Source organism: Elephas maximus, chromosome 6 (genome assembly GCF_024166365.1).
Source record: "Elephas maximus indicus isolate mEleMax1 chromosome 6, mEleMax1 primary haplotype, whole genome shotgun sequence".
Classification (NCBI taxonomy): Eukaryota; Metazoa; Chordata; class Mammalia; order Proboscidea; family Elephantidae; genus Elephas; species Elephas maximus.
Window position 1 is genome coordinate 140,061,372 of NC_064824.1, and position 15,453 is coordinate 140,076,824.

At 51.0% G+C, this 15,453-nt stretch overlaps 1 protein-coding gene across 1 annotated transcript in view; it reads left to right on the forward strand.

Moving 5' to 3' along the window:
* The window catches only part of RAMP1 (receptor activity modifying protein 1), a 55,422-nt gene extending 44,032 nt beyond the window's left edge, over nucleotides 1-11,390 (forward strand). Inside the window, exon 7 of the mRNA XM_049888862.1 lies at nucleotides 10,742-11,390. Within this exon, the coding sequence (XP_049744819.1) occupies nucleotides 10,742-10,997 (256 nt within the window). The 3' untranslated portion in view covers nucleotides 10,998-11,390. The remainder of the gene's footprint in view (nucleotides 1-10,741) is intronic.
* The last annotated feature ends 4,063 nt before the right edge of the window (nucleotides 11,391-15,453 follow it).

The following is a 15,453-nucleotide window of genomic DNA, read 5'->3' on the forward strand; positions in this document are numbered from 1 at the left end:
CTACCCGTATTACGTTGACCCTGACTCACGGTGACACCATGTATGTCAGAGTAGAACTGTGCTCCACAGTGCCTTTGATAGCTGATTTTTCGGAAGTAGATCACCAGGCCTTTCTTCCAAGGTACCTCTGGGTGGACTCGAACGCCAAGCTCTCTGTTAGCAGCTGAGCACACAGCCATTTGTGCCGCCCAGGGACTCCTAAAACCAGTTGCCGTTGCGCTGACTCAGATTCATGGCGACCCCGTGTGAATTAGGGTAGAAATGTGTTCCATAGGCTTTTCAGTGGCTGAGTTTTTGGAAGTGGATTGGCAGATCTTTCTTCCGAGGCACCTCTGGGTGGACTCAAACCTCCAACCTTTCAGTTAGGAGCCAAGCACGGTAACCATCTGCCCCACCAGGGACTACTTGTGAGTGGTGAACCCTCTATAGGCAGAATCTCCCAAACCCACTTGACCCCGGAACCTCATCTAAAGTCTTACCTTGTAGAATGTCTGGGGCCTGGAGAACAGGCTCACTTTGGGCCAGGAGGAAAGCCTGGCTGAAAGGGACAAGAACCAAAGGCCCCCACAGGGGCAGGGGCGGCAGTGGTGGAAGAGGGTCACAGAGGTGCTTGTCTGCTATTTTCTGAAGTCTAAAGAATGCAGAGAGCGATGGTCTTCCCACCGGGTTGGGCCGCAGCTTACCGCCTGGCTTCTGCTCTTTACCAGGTGACCACTAACCCACTCCCATTGAGTCAATTCCTACTCATAGCAACCCTATAGGACAGAGTAGAACTGCCCCATAGAGTTTCCAAGGAGTGCCCGGTGGATTTGAACTGCCAGCCTTTTGGTTAGCAGTTGTAGCACTTAACCACTGTGCCACCAGGGTTTCCTTATCAGCTGAGAGCATGTTCTAAATTGGCGGGGGTGCGGTAGGTAGCTGTCTTCCTTTGTGGCCTTGGAAACACTGAGCCTCTGTTCCGTTTGTCTTCTTCTCGGTACCTTGGCCCTCCCAACGAGGTTTTTGTTTTTTTTTTTTTTCCCTGTGCTTTATGCATAATCTTAGCTGAGAGAGAGAGGTTTTTATCTTTGCAGCTCAGTAGTGCCCAGCGGTCTGGGAAATACTGTATTTAGCCAGCGAGCTGGTAATGAAGGCCGTGAAATGGAATTTACCTTCACAATTCGACAAGGGTTTGCATCAAGCCTGTCATGTTGTTTTCTGCTATTTCTTGGCCCAAGAGTATCAAGTGGAAACCTTGGTAATGTGTGCAGACAGTTCCGTTGTTCCACAGACGGGGATGGAACTGGCATGTCTTTCCTCTTAGGCTCCCTGGGAAAAATGGTTTGCTAATAAGCTGTCAGAAGCCCCTTTGAACAACTGAGGGAATAAATTATACTAAGAACCTTGGAAAAATACATCTTAGAGAATGCTTTTGCCTGCAACTTGTCTAGGGCTGCTGTTTCAAAAAATACCGCAAGTAGGAGGCTTTAAAGAAACGAAATTTGTTTTCTTGAGTTCTGGATGCTGGAAGTCCAGATGGGGCCCTTGAGTGCGTGGATTCCCTCTGCGGGCCTCTCTCCCAGTGCCAGCGATCCTGGGCGTTTCTTTGTTCATAGACGATCCTCACAGGCCGTCTGTCTTCCCTGTGTGTCTGTGTCTGTCCTGCTCGTCCTGTAAGACCCCACTCAGAAGGGGTGAGGTTTAGGACCCAGGCTTCTCTGGAATGCCCCATTAATATAACAAAAGAAAACTCCTTTTTCCAAACAGGGTCACATTCACAGGTACAGGGCTAGGGCCTCAGCATCACTGTCAACAACTCCACCCATAGCACAACTATTAAGCTAATACAAGCATTCCTGTCTCAGGTGGACGCCTGTCAGTCCTGGGCTACTAGAGATGCTGTAAGGACTTCTCACACTTGGCCTCATTTGGACTTTTCCCTAGTTCTGATTGACTTGGGGAGGTACAATACCCATCTTCCCTCATTCTCACTGAAAGCCCCAGGGCTGCGGGAGCAGCCAGATGTGAATTACGGGCACGTAGCTGGTTCAGGTCCCAGCAGCTCAGCAAATATTTCCCAGGCGGTGACAGTTAGCTGAAATGTCATGTCAATCAAACAACTTACAAAACTGTATTATATGTGCCCCCAGCTTCAAGAAAAGCAAAGAATGAGCTATCCTACAGCTGCCTCGCAGAGCTGGGCAGAAGAGAAGCAGGTGCTGATGGGAGAAGTTAAGCACATGGGCTGTGTTATCTTCTGTGAACAGTGAAGGCCACTGACCCCTCTGTTTTGTCTAAGGCCCCTTTGTATGGAGGTGCCAGCCCCTGGCCCCTGCTCACCCACTCCGTCATGCCTCAGGAAGGCTAGGCCAAACTGGGCTTGCTGTAAACAGAGGCAGCAGTGTGGTGAGCAGCCAGCCTCCCCTGCTTTTGAAGGGTTCCCCATGACCACTGACGAAATCTTGGGTGTAAGCCTTCACACCAAAGGCAGAAACCACAAAGGAGAAGACAGACTTGACCCCCTGAAAATTAAATCAACGTACTCCTGACCTCCATACCAATGCCCCGAACATTCAGTAATAAGTAGGATGTTTGCTATGGGTTTGAGATCGATATTTTTATCACATTAAGTAAAGCCTCTTCCTGGGTTACCATGTTGTTGTTTTTTTTTTTTAAATAAGAACGTTGAATTTGATCAGATATCTTCTCAACATGTATTGGCATGATCAGATGTTTTTTTCTTTGGCATATAGAAGTGTGGTTTTATAGTAATAGGCTTAAAGCATTCTGTAATAAACCCTCCTTTAAAGAGTTTTAAAGAGTTACAAGGAGCCCGAGGGAGCCCTGGTGGCAGTTCGAACTCACCAGTTGCTCCTTGGAAACCCTATGGGGCAGTTCTACTCTGCCCAGTAGGGTCACTGTGAGTCGGAGTCAACACAATGGCAATGAGCTTGGGACTGGGTGGTACAGTGGTTAAAGTGCTCGGCTGCTAACTGAAAAGCCATGATTTGAACTTAAGAGCCATTCTGAAGGAGAAAGATGTGGCAGTCTACTTCTGCAAAAATTTACAGCCTTGGAAACCCTATGGGGCAGTTCTACTCGGTCCCTTAGGGTCGGTATGAGTTGGAATCCACTCAAGGGCAATGGGTTTGGTTTTGGTTGAAAGTGTGATATGCGGCTAGATTAAGTTTGCTAGCATTTTATACAGGACGTTTACGTCTATTTATAAGTTAAAGTGTGGCACATCTGTTGTGTGTGCCCACATGGGCAGAGGCATGGGCATGCCATCTTAGGAGGCCTGGGATCAGGGTTTTGTTAGTGTCTGCTTTTTTAAACGAACTGGGAAGCTCAGCCTCTTTTTTTCCTATGAACTTGGGAATCTAAAGGAGACCCTGGGTGGTGCGAACGGTGAAGGCACTCAGCTGTTAACCGAAAGGTTGGAGGTTGGAGTCCACCCAGAGGTGCCTGGGAAGAAAGGCCTGGCAACCTGCTTCTGAAAAACCAGCCACTGAAAACCCTACGGAGCAGAGTTCTACTCTGACATATACGGGGTCATCACGAGGCAGATTCGACTCCATGGCAATTTAAGAATTTAAAAGAACCGCCTTAAATCCTACTTTTTATCTCCTTAACCTTGAGGGCCATGTTAACGCAGCCCACTTGAAGGCTTTCTTTAGTCCGTCTTATATTATCCACAGCTGGAGGCAATATAAGGAGCCCTGGTGGTGCAGTTGTTAAGCGCTCGGCTGCCCACAAAACGGTCAGCAGTTCAAACCCAGCAGCCGCTCTACAGGAGAAAGATGGCAGTCTGCTTCTGTCAAGATTTCAGCCTTGGAAACCCTATCGGGCAGTTCTACTCTGTCCTACAGGGTCGTTGGGTACTGGAATCAACTCCACACCAGTGGGGTGGGTTGGTAGGACGTGCAGTGGGTGCCGAGCTAAGTGTCCATCTTTGTCCTGTTTGTCGCTTGTTGCACTAGACTGTGCTGCGTGCAGTAGGGAGCCTGCCACTCTGCCTCCTTCCACAGGCACTCTCTGGGTGGATCTGTCTAGCTCTTGGTTTCTAACTTTTTGGTTCACTTTGCTGTCAGGGTGACCTCTGTGGCCAGCATAAGTGTTTTCTTCTAACGTTGTCCCTGGCCTTGTGATGTTTACAGTCTAGTTGTTGACACCAACAGTGAGCAAGTAAACACATGGGTTAAAGTACAGGTAGAAAGTAAGACACCTCTGTGAAGGAAAACCTCAAAGCAGCAAGAAAGGCCTTATGGAGGAAGTGACATTTACGTGAGGGATGAGCAGAGGTTGGCATTGTGAAGATGGGTGTAAGAGCTTTCCAAATAGAAAGAGCAGCATGTGCAAAGGTCCTGAGGCAGAAACGTTGGAGAAACGGGGCCTGGGGGTTGGGGAGATATGCTGGTTTCCTAGGGCTGCTATATAGGAGTCCCAGATGGTACATACAGTTAAGCACTTGACTGCTAGCTGAAAGGTTGATGGTTTGAACCCTGGAGCCCTAGTGGTGGAGTGGTTAAGCACTCGGCTGCTCACCAAAAGATTGGCAGTTCAAATCCACCAGCGGCTCCTTGGAAACCCTACCGGGGCAATTCTACCCTGTCCTATGGAGTCTTTCTGAGCTGACATTGATTCAATGGCAACGTGCTTGGGTTCTTTTTTTTTTTGTTAGAGGCTCCTCGGAAGACAGGCCTGGTGATCTGCTTCCAAAAGGTGATAGCCTTGAAAGCCTTATGGAGCAGCTCTACCCTGCACATGCGGGGTGCCGTGAATCGGAGTTAAGTGAAGAAAATCAACAACCACACAAAACGAGTGGTTTATAACAACAGAAATGTATTACGTCACAGTTCTGGAGCCTAGCAGTCTGAATTCAGGGCGTCAGCAGGGCCATGCTGTCTCCAAAGGCTCTAGAGGCTGCTCCTTCCTTGTCTGTCCCAGCTTCTGGTGGCCTGAGGTGTCCCCTAGCTTGCAGCCGCAGCACAGTTCTGTCACAGCATGGCCGTCTTCCCTCCTGGTCTCTGTGTCTCTCTTCCTCTTTTACAAGGACAGCACCCTGACAGGATCGGGACCCACTCTACTCTAGTGTGACCTCACATTAACTGATAATACCTTCACAGGCCCTATTTCCAACCAAGGTCTTGTTCACAGGTGCAGGCTTAGGGCTTTACCATATCTTCTGGTGGACACAGTTCCATTCCTAACAGGGGATGAGGCTGGCATGGCTAGAACGTGGCTGGCGAGCAGAAAGAGGTACAGTTGAGGGTGGAGAGGTGCCAGCCGCGTGGAGGCGTTAGCAGGTAGCATAAGTGCTGGGGGAGCACTGATCCTATAGGGTGGGGTGACCATGTGGACAGTGGGCTGTGGAGGGGCAAGGCTGAGGCTGGGCAGGGAGAGCGAGGGTGGGCTGAGCCTGGGTGCAGAAGGGTGGGAGTGGGGGAGGGGTTGAAGGCACTGCTGGAGCTGGGAGGAGGAGGAGGAGGGGTGTGGTGATGCCAGGGCTAGCCCCCCAGCCCACACAGTGGGAAATGTGGAAGCTGGTACTGTTAGAAATGTGGATTGTAATAACCAGCCAAGGCTTCTGCCTACTCCTGGGCCAGGTGACAGGACTGGGAGGGGAGGGTGCCCCCTGGGCCTGGGGTGGACAGGCTTAGGGGCAGTGGGAGTGGGGTCTGGGTGGGGGAACCTGGCAATGAGGTGGTGTTGAGCCCCGGATGTGGGCCAAGCCACAGCTTCAGATGGTGGGTGGGTCGCAGGTGTCAGGTGAGGAAGAGGTGAAGGAGGGAGCCAAAGGGAGGACGTGGCTACTGGAACTGCAAGGGGCGAGGGGCGCAGGGGGCCCGAGGGAGTAAGGGGGGGATGGGGACCGAGGGGGGAGCCCCCGGGAGGGAGCACCCCCTGGTGGCCTTGCCCTTCCCAGAGGAGTCAGGGAAGGAGTTGGAGCCGTCTGGGGCAGGGTCGCGGGGAGACCTTGGGCGCCCAGAGCCCGGGAAGCACACGGGGCGCGAAGCGGGGGGGAGGCCCACCAGAGCTGGCTTTGCACCCCTCCGCCACCCACAAGCCCCCTGCATCTCCGCACGTGCACCCCCGTTGCCAGGCCAGCCCCTACGCCCCTCGGGAGGTCAGCTTGTTATCCTGGCAGCAGCCCACACAGGCAGAGCACCGCGGTTACCCCCATTCTACGCTGCAGAGCGTCCGCGCCTGGTCCCCGCACCCAACTGAGAGGGCCCCTCCCAGTGTGGGGCCATACACCTCATGCACGACATCGTTTGGGGGGGTCCCAGCCCCAGGTTTGCAGTGGGGAGCAGGGCTGTCAATGAAGACCCCTGGTTTAGAGAGGGGCTTCCCAGAGTTTGTTCCCCAGGCTTGGCATCCCAGGAGAAAATGCCAGGTGCTTCTGAAGCAGAGGGAGGGAGGAAGGAGGGCCCCAGAGGTGGTGGGGTATGGTAGAACTGCAGAGAGAAAAGTGGGGAGCAAGGAAGAGATATTGTAGGCTCAGACAGGGGTGACTCTGAGGTAGAGGGAGGCAGGGCGGTGAGAGTGCAGTCCCCTGGGTCTCCTGGCCCGGGCTGGGAAGGTTAGCAGAGGCCGGCGAGGGCCCAGGGGCCCTCCACAAGCCTCTCTCCAACCTGATCCCCAAGCTCCGGCCACTCAGAATAGCACAACATCCTGTCCCCTAATGTCTCAGTTATCTAGTGCTGCTGTAACACGAGTACCGCACGTGGGTGGCTTTAACAAACAGAAATTTATTTTCTCATGGTTAAGGAGGCTAGAAGTACAAATTCAGGGTGCCAGCTCCAGGGGAAGACTTTCCCTCTCTGTCAAGTCAATTCCAACTGATAGTGACCCTATGCACAACAGAACGAAACACTGCCCGGTCCTGCACCATCCTCACAATCGTTGTTACACTTGAGCCCATTGTCACAGCCACTGAGTCAATTTATCCCATCAAGGGTCTTCCTCTTTTTCACTGACCCTCTACCAAACATGATGTCCTTCTCCAGGGACTGGTTCCTCCTGATTGTTGTTAGGTGCTGTCGAGTCAGTTCCAACTCATAGTGACTCTGTGTACAAGAGAAGAAAACACTGTCCAGTCCTGTGCCATCCTCGCAGTCATTGCTATGTTTGAGCCCATTGTTGCAGCCACTGTGTCAGTCCATCTTGTCAAGGGTCTCCTCTTTCTCCCTGACCCTCTGCTTTCCGTTTCAGAGCCATTTAGAGAGCTAGAGCACCCACGGGATGTCCCAGAGCAGGCGACTCGCCTGTGGGCATCAGTGGGACCCTTTCTGGCCAAGAGGAAATGAATCATGGTGAATCATGGTACCCTAAGCCTTGACTTGGGACCCAGATACGGTGAAAACTCCATCATAGTATTCAGAAACATTCCGTGCAAAGTTTGCTTAGAATAGAAAGTTCTAGCCCAAAAAAAGGATAATTAGTTATGTGAGAACTGAAATTAGAGGGTTAAAGCAAGAATTTTTTTCCAGATTATTTTGGGCCCCTCAGCCAGTACTGTGTTTTCTTGGATAGGAGAACCCCTGCACTCCGAGGAGATTCTTTCTTTTACTGTATCATTGCTAACAGAGCTCACAATACTTATTGAAAGTTTCAGCTGTCGCTTCTGTATAAGTAAAGAGGATGAAGTGGGCAGCCAACTGCACGTTAGAGATATTTTTAGGTCTGGGCAGCTTTACAAACTGGAAGGACAACATTTCAAGGAGAGAGCGCCTGATCACAGAATAGCCCACCGCATTCGGCCTTGGCGTAGGGCCCGGCATCGTGGCTTCCGGGGTCAGAGGACCTTCCTGTTCCGGATGGCCAGCCCAGAGATGGCAACACCTCCTTCTAAAGGCATCTCCGCTTCCCTCCCCGGGCCACAGGGGCCAGAGGGATGTCGTTCAAGATCAGCTATCCCCTGATGGGCCTGTAAAACCAGCTGCTGTGAAGTGGACTCCAACTCATGGTGACCCTGTCTGTATCAGAGTAGGATAATGCCCCACAGGGCTTTCGAATGTGGGTTGCCAGGCCTTTTTTCTGAGGCACCTCTGAATGGACTCAAACCTCAGACCTTCCAGTCAACAGCTGAGCATGTTAACAATTTGCACCACCCAGGGGCTCTGGAATAAAGAATACCAAACCCAGTCCGTTGTCATCGACTCCGCTCTGACTCATAACGACCCTATGGGACAGAATAGAACTGCCCCATAGGGTTTCCAAGGAGCAGCTTGTGGATTCGAACTTCCGACCTTTTGGCTATCAGAAGCTGGAAGAGTCAAGGAAGGATTCTCCCTTAGAGTCTTCAGAGAGAGTACGGCCCTGCCGACACTTTGCTTTCGGACTTCTAGCCTCCAGAACTGCAAGAGAATAAATGTCCATTGTTTTAAGCCCCCGATTTATGGTAATTTGTCACAGCGGGCCGTAGGAGATGAAGACACCAGCCTTTCCAGTCCCCCAGCCCCTCTCTCCCTGCCCCGCTGGACTTTCCTCTGCAGCACTTACCGCCTTCCGCTGCACGGCGTTAAGCATTTCTTTTGTTCAGTGGGTGTGAGTGCCACAAGGGCAGGATATGTGTCTGTTTGTTCACACCATAATCTTGGTGCCTAGAGTGGTACTCCGCACACAGCAGACAGCCCACTAGAATTGTTTAATAAAGAAAAGAGTCTGTGTTGGAGAGGAAGCCCTGTCCCCAGCCCACATATCTGTCCTTCCACTTCAGGAGGAGCCTCACGAGCACAAACCTGGCCTCTGTCCGTCCTCTAACCCAGAGAGGATGAGGCAAGACCTCCCTGATGGGTGCGTTTCAAAGGAGACACTGGATCTTTGTAAACCAGGCCCCTCCACTCTGGAGTAAATTGAATTAACAGCCCCTGTTCTTCACTCCCTGGTGGAGCAGTGGTTAAGAGCTCGGCCGCTAACTGAAAGGAAGGTGGTTCAAACCCACCAGCAGGAGAAAGATGTGGCAGTGTGTTACCGTAAAGATAACAACCCTAGAAACCCTAGGGGCAGTTCCGCTCTGTCCTGAAGGGTTACTGTGAGTCAGGATCGACTTGAAGGCAACGGGTTTGGTTTGGGGTTGGGTACTAACCCAGAGGTTGGCAGTTTGAAACCACCTGGCGTCACCTTCAGCCTTCAGTATGGATCGTACCTCAACATAAAGAAAACAAAAACCCTCACAATTGGACCGACAAGCAACATGATGATAAACGAAGAAAAGTTTGAGGTTGTCAAGGATTTCATTTTACTTGGATCCATAATCAGCGCCCATGGAAGCAGCAGTCAAGAAATCAAACAACATAAAGCTGGAATAGGGAACCCAAGGTCAAGAAGGGGAAAGTGTTGACATGTCATGGGCTTGGTAACCAATGTTACAAAACAATATGTGTACTTATTGTTTAATGACAAGCTAGTTTGTTCTGTAAACCTTCATCCAAAGTACAGCAATTTAAAAAAAGAAAAATCAAACAACATATTGTATTGGGCAAATCTGCTGCAAAACACTTCTTTAAACTGTTAAAATGCAAAGATGTCACTTTGAGGACTAAGGTGCACCTGACCCAAGCCATGATATTTTCAATTGCCTCATATGCATGCAAAAACTGGACAATGAATAAGGAAGACTGAAGAAGTATTGATGACTTTGAATTGTGGTGTTGGTGAAGAATATTGAATATACCACAGACTGCCAGAAGAACGAATAAATCTGTCTTGGAAGAAATATCGCCAGAATTCTCCTTAGAAGCAAGGATGGCGAGATTTGCCTCATGTACTTTGGGCATGTTATCAAGAGGGAGCAGTCCCTGGAGAAGGACATCATGCTTGGTAAAGTAGAAGGTCAGAGAAAAAGAGGAAGACCCTTGATGAGATGGATTGACACAGCGGCTGCACCAGTGGGTTCAAACATAGCAACAACTGTGAGGATGGAGCAGGACCCAGCAGTGTTTCGTTCTATTGTACATGGGTTCGCTATGTGTCGGGACCAACTCCACGGCACCTAACAAGAGCAGCGTAGCAGAAGAAAGGCATGCTGGCCTACTTCTGTAAAGGTTACAGCCAAGAAAGCCCTATGGAGCAGTTCTACTCTATAATACATGGTGTCACTGTGGGTTGGAAGTGACTCGACATAATGGGCTTGGTTTTGGTTTGGTTTTCACAAGGACAGCAGTCACATAGGATTAGGACCCACAATACTCCAGTACAACCTCAGGTTAACTTAACTGACAACATCTTCAAAGACCCTATTTCCAACCAAAGTCACGTTTGTAAGTACTGAGCATTAGGACTTCAACATATATTTTTGGGGACACAATTCCACCTGCAACAGGTTGTGTGGGGGTCCTCATGGTGAGTTCCGTGGACACCTGGGGAAGAGTATTCCAGGCTGAGGGTGGACCATGCTTGGGTGACAGAGGACAGCAAGGGGCAGGAGAGGCTGACATTGTGTCAACCGTGAAGGGCAGTGCCCCGGGCTGCCCCCTTTCCCGCCCTGCCCTGTGTGTGGCCCCACAGCCCCTAAAATCCCAGGGCTGGGAGGGACGCCCCTTAGCCCTAGCTCTCCTTCCACGGTCTGGGCACGTGTAGGACACCAGGGGAGCCCCACCGGCACCTTCCAGGACCCTCACATCCAGAGGCAGGCACCATGTTTGGGCTGGGCTGGCAGAGCTGCCTGGCGGAGCTCGGGCCTGGCAGAAAGCTGTCTAGGAGTGGGGTGGCAAGCCCCACTGCCACCCAGAACTGACGCCTTCTTTTCCATCTGCAGGAACTACGGAGAGCTCACGGACTGCACCAGACAGGTGGCCCAGAAGCTGCGCTGCTTCTGGCCTAACCCCGAGGTGGACCGCTTCTTCGTAGCTGTCCACCAGCACTACTTCCGGAGCTGCTCCTCATCTGGCCTGGCCGCACGGGACCCGCCCGGCAACATCCTGTGCCCCTTTGTCCTGCTGCCCATCATGGTGACCCTGTTTGTGACATTGATGGTGCTCTGGCAGAGCAAGCGCAGGGAAGGCATCTTGTAGGTGGGCAGGGCTACCCCCTAGGCCAGGGTGCTCTCTGCACAGGGAGCCACCAGCCTGCCCAGCAAGAGCATCTGGGCCCCCCCCAGCAAGGCATGCCCCAAGCCCCCCTCTTCCCCCAGCCGAGCAGAGCTGTAGGATTTCAGAGGGTCCCTAGCTAGGCATTCACCTTGAGTCCCCTTCACTGAGGTGGAAGTAACCCCAAAAGGGCAGCCGAGGCACTTGAAGGTAGGGGGCATCACTGTGGTTTATTCCTGGGGAAGAGTCCCAAGCTCTGCTTCACCCGACGTATTTGTAAACCACCTCCCACCGGCCTGCTTACCCCAGAGACTGTGTGTGGGTGACTATTTGTGATTAAAAGCCTAATCTTAAATGTGCAGAGGTCTTCCTTTCCTAATATCTGCACTGGGAGCATGGGGCAGTGGTGGCTCAGTGCTAGAGCTCTCGCCTTGCATCCAGAAGAAAAACCTGGGTTCAATTCCCGGCCAGGGCACCTTATGCACAACGACCACCTGTCTGTCCACAGAGGCTTATGTGTTGCTCTGATGCTGAACTGGTTTCAGCAGAGCTTCCAGACTGAAACAGACTAGGAAGAAATGACCTACTTCCAAAAATAAGCCAATGAAAACCTTATGAATCAGCTAAGTCCGCAGCCAGTTATGGGGATGGTGTGGGACCGGGCAGCGTTTTGTTCAGTCGTACACGGGGTCACCATGAGTCAGGGGCAGCAGCTAACAAAAACACATTGGCCGGGGTTTGGTAGGGAGAGAAACACCATCCCCTTGAGATTCTGTTTTTCCCTAGCAGGAGGTATCCCTCTCAGGACCTTTGGTGGGGGATGATGTCGGTGAGGTCCCCACGTAGGGTGACATGCCGTGTGTACATTGAAGGTGTCTCCCTGTGATTCTGATAGCCCCCCATTGCACCACACAGTCTAGAACCCCTGCTCAGAGGGCTGAGCTCACAGATGTGAAAAGCTAGTTGCCTTCGGGTTTACCAAGGTCCCTCCCCAAGGAAGCTTCCGCTTTCTTGCAGGGCCCGTCCCGACTCTCATCGCCCCAGTCCCTCGGGGGGGTCTCTCACCCTTCTGCTGCATGGCAGAGTCCCCCAAAGGCCCCCACTTATGGCCTGGCTTCCCAAAGGTCTGGATCCCGGAAGAGAGCCCCCAACGGCCCCTCCAGATGCCCTCTGAGCTGACCCTGCTCTCAGGCTCCTGAACCCCCAGCTGCCCCCCCGTGCACCTTGCTTTCAGATCCCTGCGCCCCCAGCCGCCTGCCACGCACCCTGCTCTGCTGATGGCTGACCTGGGTGTCCTCCTCCCAGCACCCTGAGGGTGGCCTCTCCCTTCACCCCCAGCATGGCCCCATGAGGAGGTGCAAGGCCATCCCCTCTGGACTGTTGGGCTTCGGCTCACCACTGTGTGGGGTCACGCCCCCCCAGCCAAGCCTGGCGCAGCCCTGGCTGCAAACCCCTTCCTCCCAGGACATCTCTGCCCCTCGCCCCTCCCCCCAGGCTGCCCCTAGTGACTCATACCCACCAGGCAGAACCCAAGGAGGCCTTCTAAAGGAAAATGGCATCGCCAGCCAGAAGGGCCCTGGGTCAGGCTTCTCGGAGCTTCTCCGTGGAAATGGCTCAGGTAGCCTCAAGCTACCCCAGAAAAGTGGGTGTGGCCCTGCAGGAGAGTGGGGTCATGGCCTGGGGTGCATCCCGCCTTTTGAGCAGTAGGGTGCAGCTCTTGACCAGCAAGTGATTCCAGCACCCACATGGGGTTAGAGCTTGGGGTTGGTACTGCCATGTAAGTTTGTCACCAGGGGAAACAGCTGTGAGCAAAGGAGAAAGGAAAGTGCAAGTGGGAAAGTGTGAGGCTGCCGTGGGGCCTAAGGAGGTGATCAGCCTCAGCACCCTACCACCCGTCAGTCATGGCCAGGGCAGATGTGGCAAGTGTTAACTTCCATGCCACTAGGGCTGGACCTCAGAGCCAGAAGCTGGGCCCTGGGTCACTCCTGCCCCATGCAGTTGAAGGTCAGCCATCCTCAAGACGCCACCCAAAGTCATCAGGCGGGGCCCAGAGATGAGCAGGCACTACAGGCCCACAAGAGCTATTATCAGGACGCTTTCAGACAGAACAGACTGCCCGATGCAATCACTTTGCAACTCTCCTTGCTAACGGAGGAGAACAGGCGATGGATAATTCTAAAGTATCTATATCTGACTTTGTAATTGCATTTGAGCACATGTGGAGGCTTCTCCTGACTCATGTAGCTGCAGGGACTGGTGAATCCAAGATCAGCAGGTCAGACAGCAGGCTGCTGTCTCACACACTGAGCAGGACGGCCAAGCCCAAAGCCAAGGTCAGATGATGATGAGCTGGATGCAGGATCCAGAGCAAGCCTGGGAGAAGTGCAGCCAGAATGCAAGGATAGCGCGACTTTGTCTCACATACTTTAGGTACATTATCAGGAGGGACCAGTCCCTGGAGAAAGACATCACGCTTAGTAAAGTTGTAGTTGTTGTCGTTAGGTGCCATCAAGTCGGTTCCAACTCACAGCGACCCTAGTACCACAGAACAAAACATTGCCCGGACCTGAGCCATCCTCATAATCATTGTTATGCTTGAGACCATTGTTGCAGCCGTTGTGTCAATCCATCTTGTTGAGGGTCTTCCTCTTTTCCGCTGACCCTGTACTTTGCCAAGCATGATGTCCTTCTCCAGGGACCGATCCCTCCCAACAACGTGTCCAAAGTATGTAAGACACAGTCTCACCATCCTTGCTTCTAAGGAGCATTCTGGTTGTACTTCTTCCAAGACAGATTTGTTCATTCTTTCGGCAGTCCATGGTATAGTCAATATTCTTCGCCAACACCACAATTCAAAAGCGTCAATTCTTCTTCAGTCTTCCTTATGCATTGTCCAGCTTTCACATGCATATGATGTGATTGAAAATACCCATGGCTTGGGTCAGGCGCACCTTGATCTTCAAGGTGACATCTTTGCTCTTCAACACTTCAAAGAGGTCTTTTACAGCAGATTTGTCCAATGCAATGCGTCTTTTGATTTCTTGACTGCTGCTTCCATGGCTGTTGATTGTGGATCCAAGTAAAATGAAATCTTTGACAACTTCAGTCTTTTCTCCGTTTATCATGATGTTGTTTATTGGTCCAGTTGTGAGGATTTTTGTTTTCTTTAAGTTGAGGTGTTATCCATATTGAAGCCTGTGGTCTTTGACCTTCATCAGTAAGTGCTTCAAGTCCTCTTCACTTTCAGCAAGCAAAGTTGTGTCATCTGCATAACACAGGTTATTAATGAGTCTTCCTCCAATCCTGATACCCTGTTCTTCTTCATATAGTCCAGCTTCTTGGATTATTTGCTCAGCATACAGATTGAATAAGTGTAGTGAAAGGATACAACCCTGACACACCTTTTCTGACTTTAAACCATGTGGTATCCCCTTGTTCTGTTCAAACAATTGCCTCTAGATCTATGTACAGGTTCCTCAGGAGCACAATTAAGTGCTCTGGAATTCCCATTCTTCGCAGTGTTATCCATAATTTATTATGATCCACACAGTCAGATCCCTTTGCACAATCAATAAAACACAGGTAAACATCCTTCTGGTATTCTCTACTTTCAGCCAGGATCCATCTGACATCAGCAGTGATATCCCTGGTTCCATGTTCTCTTCTGAATCCGGCCTGAATTTCTGTCAGTTCCCTGTCAATATACTGCTGAAATCACTTTTGAACGATCTTTGGCAAAATTTTCCTTCCATGTGATATTAACGATACTGTTCGATAATTTCCACCCTCAGGTGGATCACCTTTCTTGGGAATAGGCATAAATATGGATCTCTTCCAGTTGATTGGCCAAGTGGCTGTCTTCCAAATTTCTTGGCATACACAAGCAAACACTTCCAGTGCTGCATCTATTTGTCGAAACATCTCAATTGTTATTCCATCAATTCCTGGAGCCTTGTTTTTTGCCAATGCCTTCAGAGCAGCTTGGATTTCTTCCTTCAGTACTGTCGGTTCCTGATCATATGCTACCTCTTGAAATGTTTGAACATCAACTCATTCTTTTTGATGTAATGACTGAGTGTATTCCTTCCATCTTCTTTTGATGCTTCCTGCATCGTTTAATATTTTCGCCGTAGAATCCTTCACTATTGCAAGTAGAGGCTTGAATTTTTTCTTCAGTTCTTTCAGCTTGGGAAATGCCGAGCATGTTCTTCCCTTTTGGTTTTCTATCTCCAGCTCTTTGCACATGTCATTATAATACTTTCCTTTGTCTTCTCGAGACGCCCTTTGAAGTCCTCTGTTCAGCTCTTTTGCTCCATCACTTCTTCCTTTGGCTTTTGCTTTAGCTGCTCGATGTTTGACAGCCAGTTTCAGAGTCTCCTCTGACATCCATCTTGGTCTTTTCTTCCTTTCCTGTGTCTTTTTGATGACCTCTTGCTTTCTT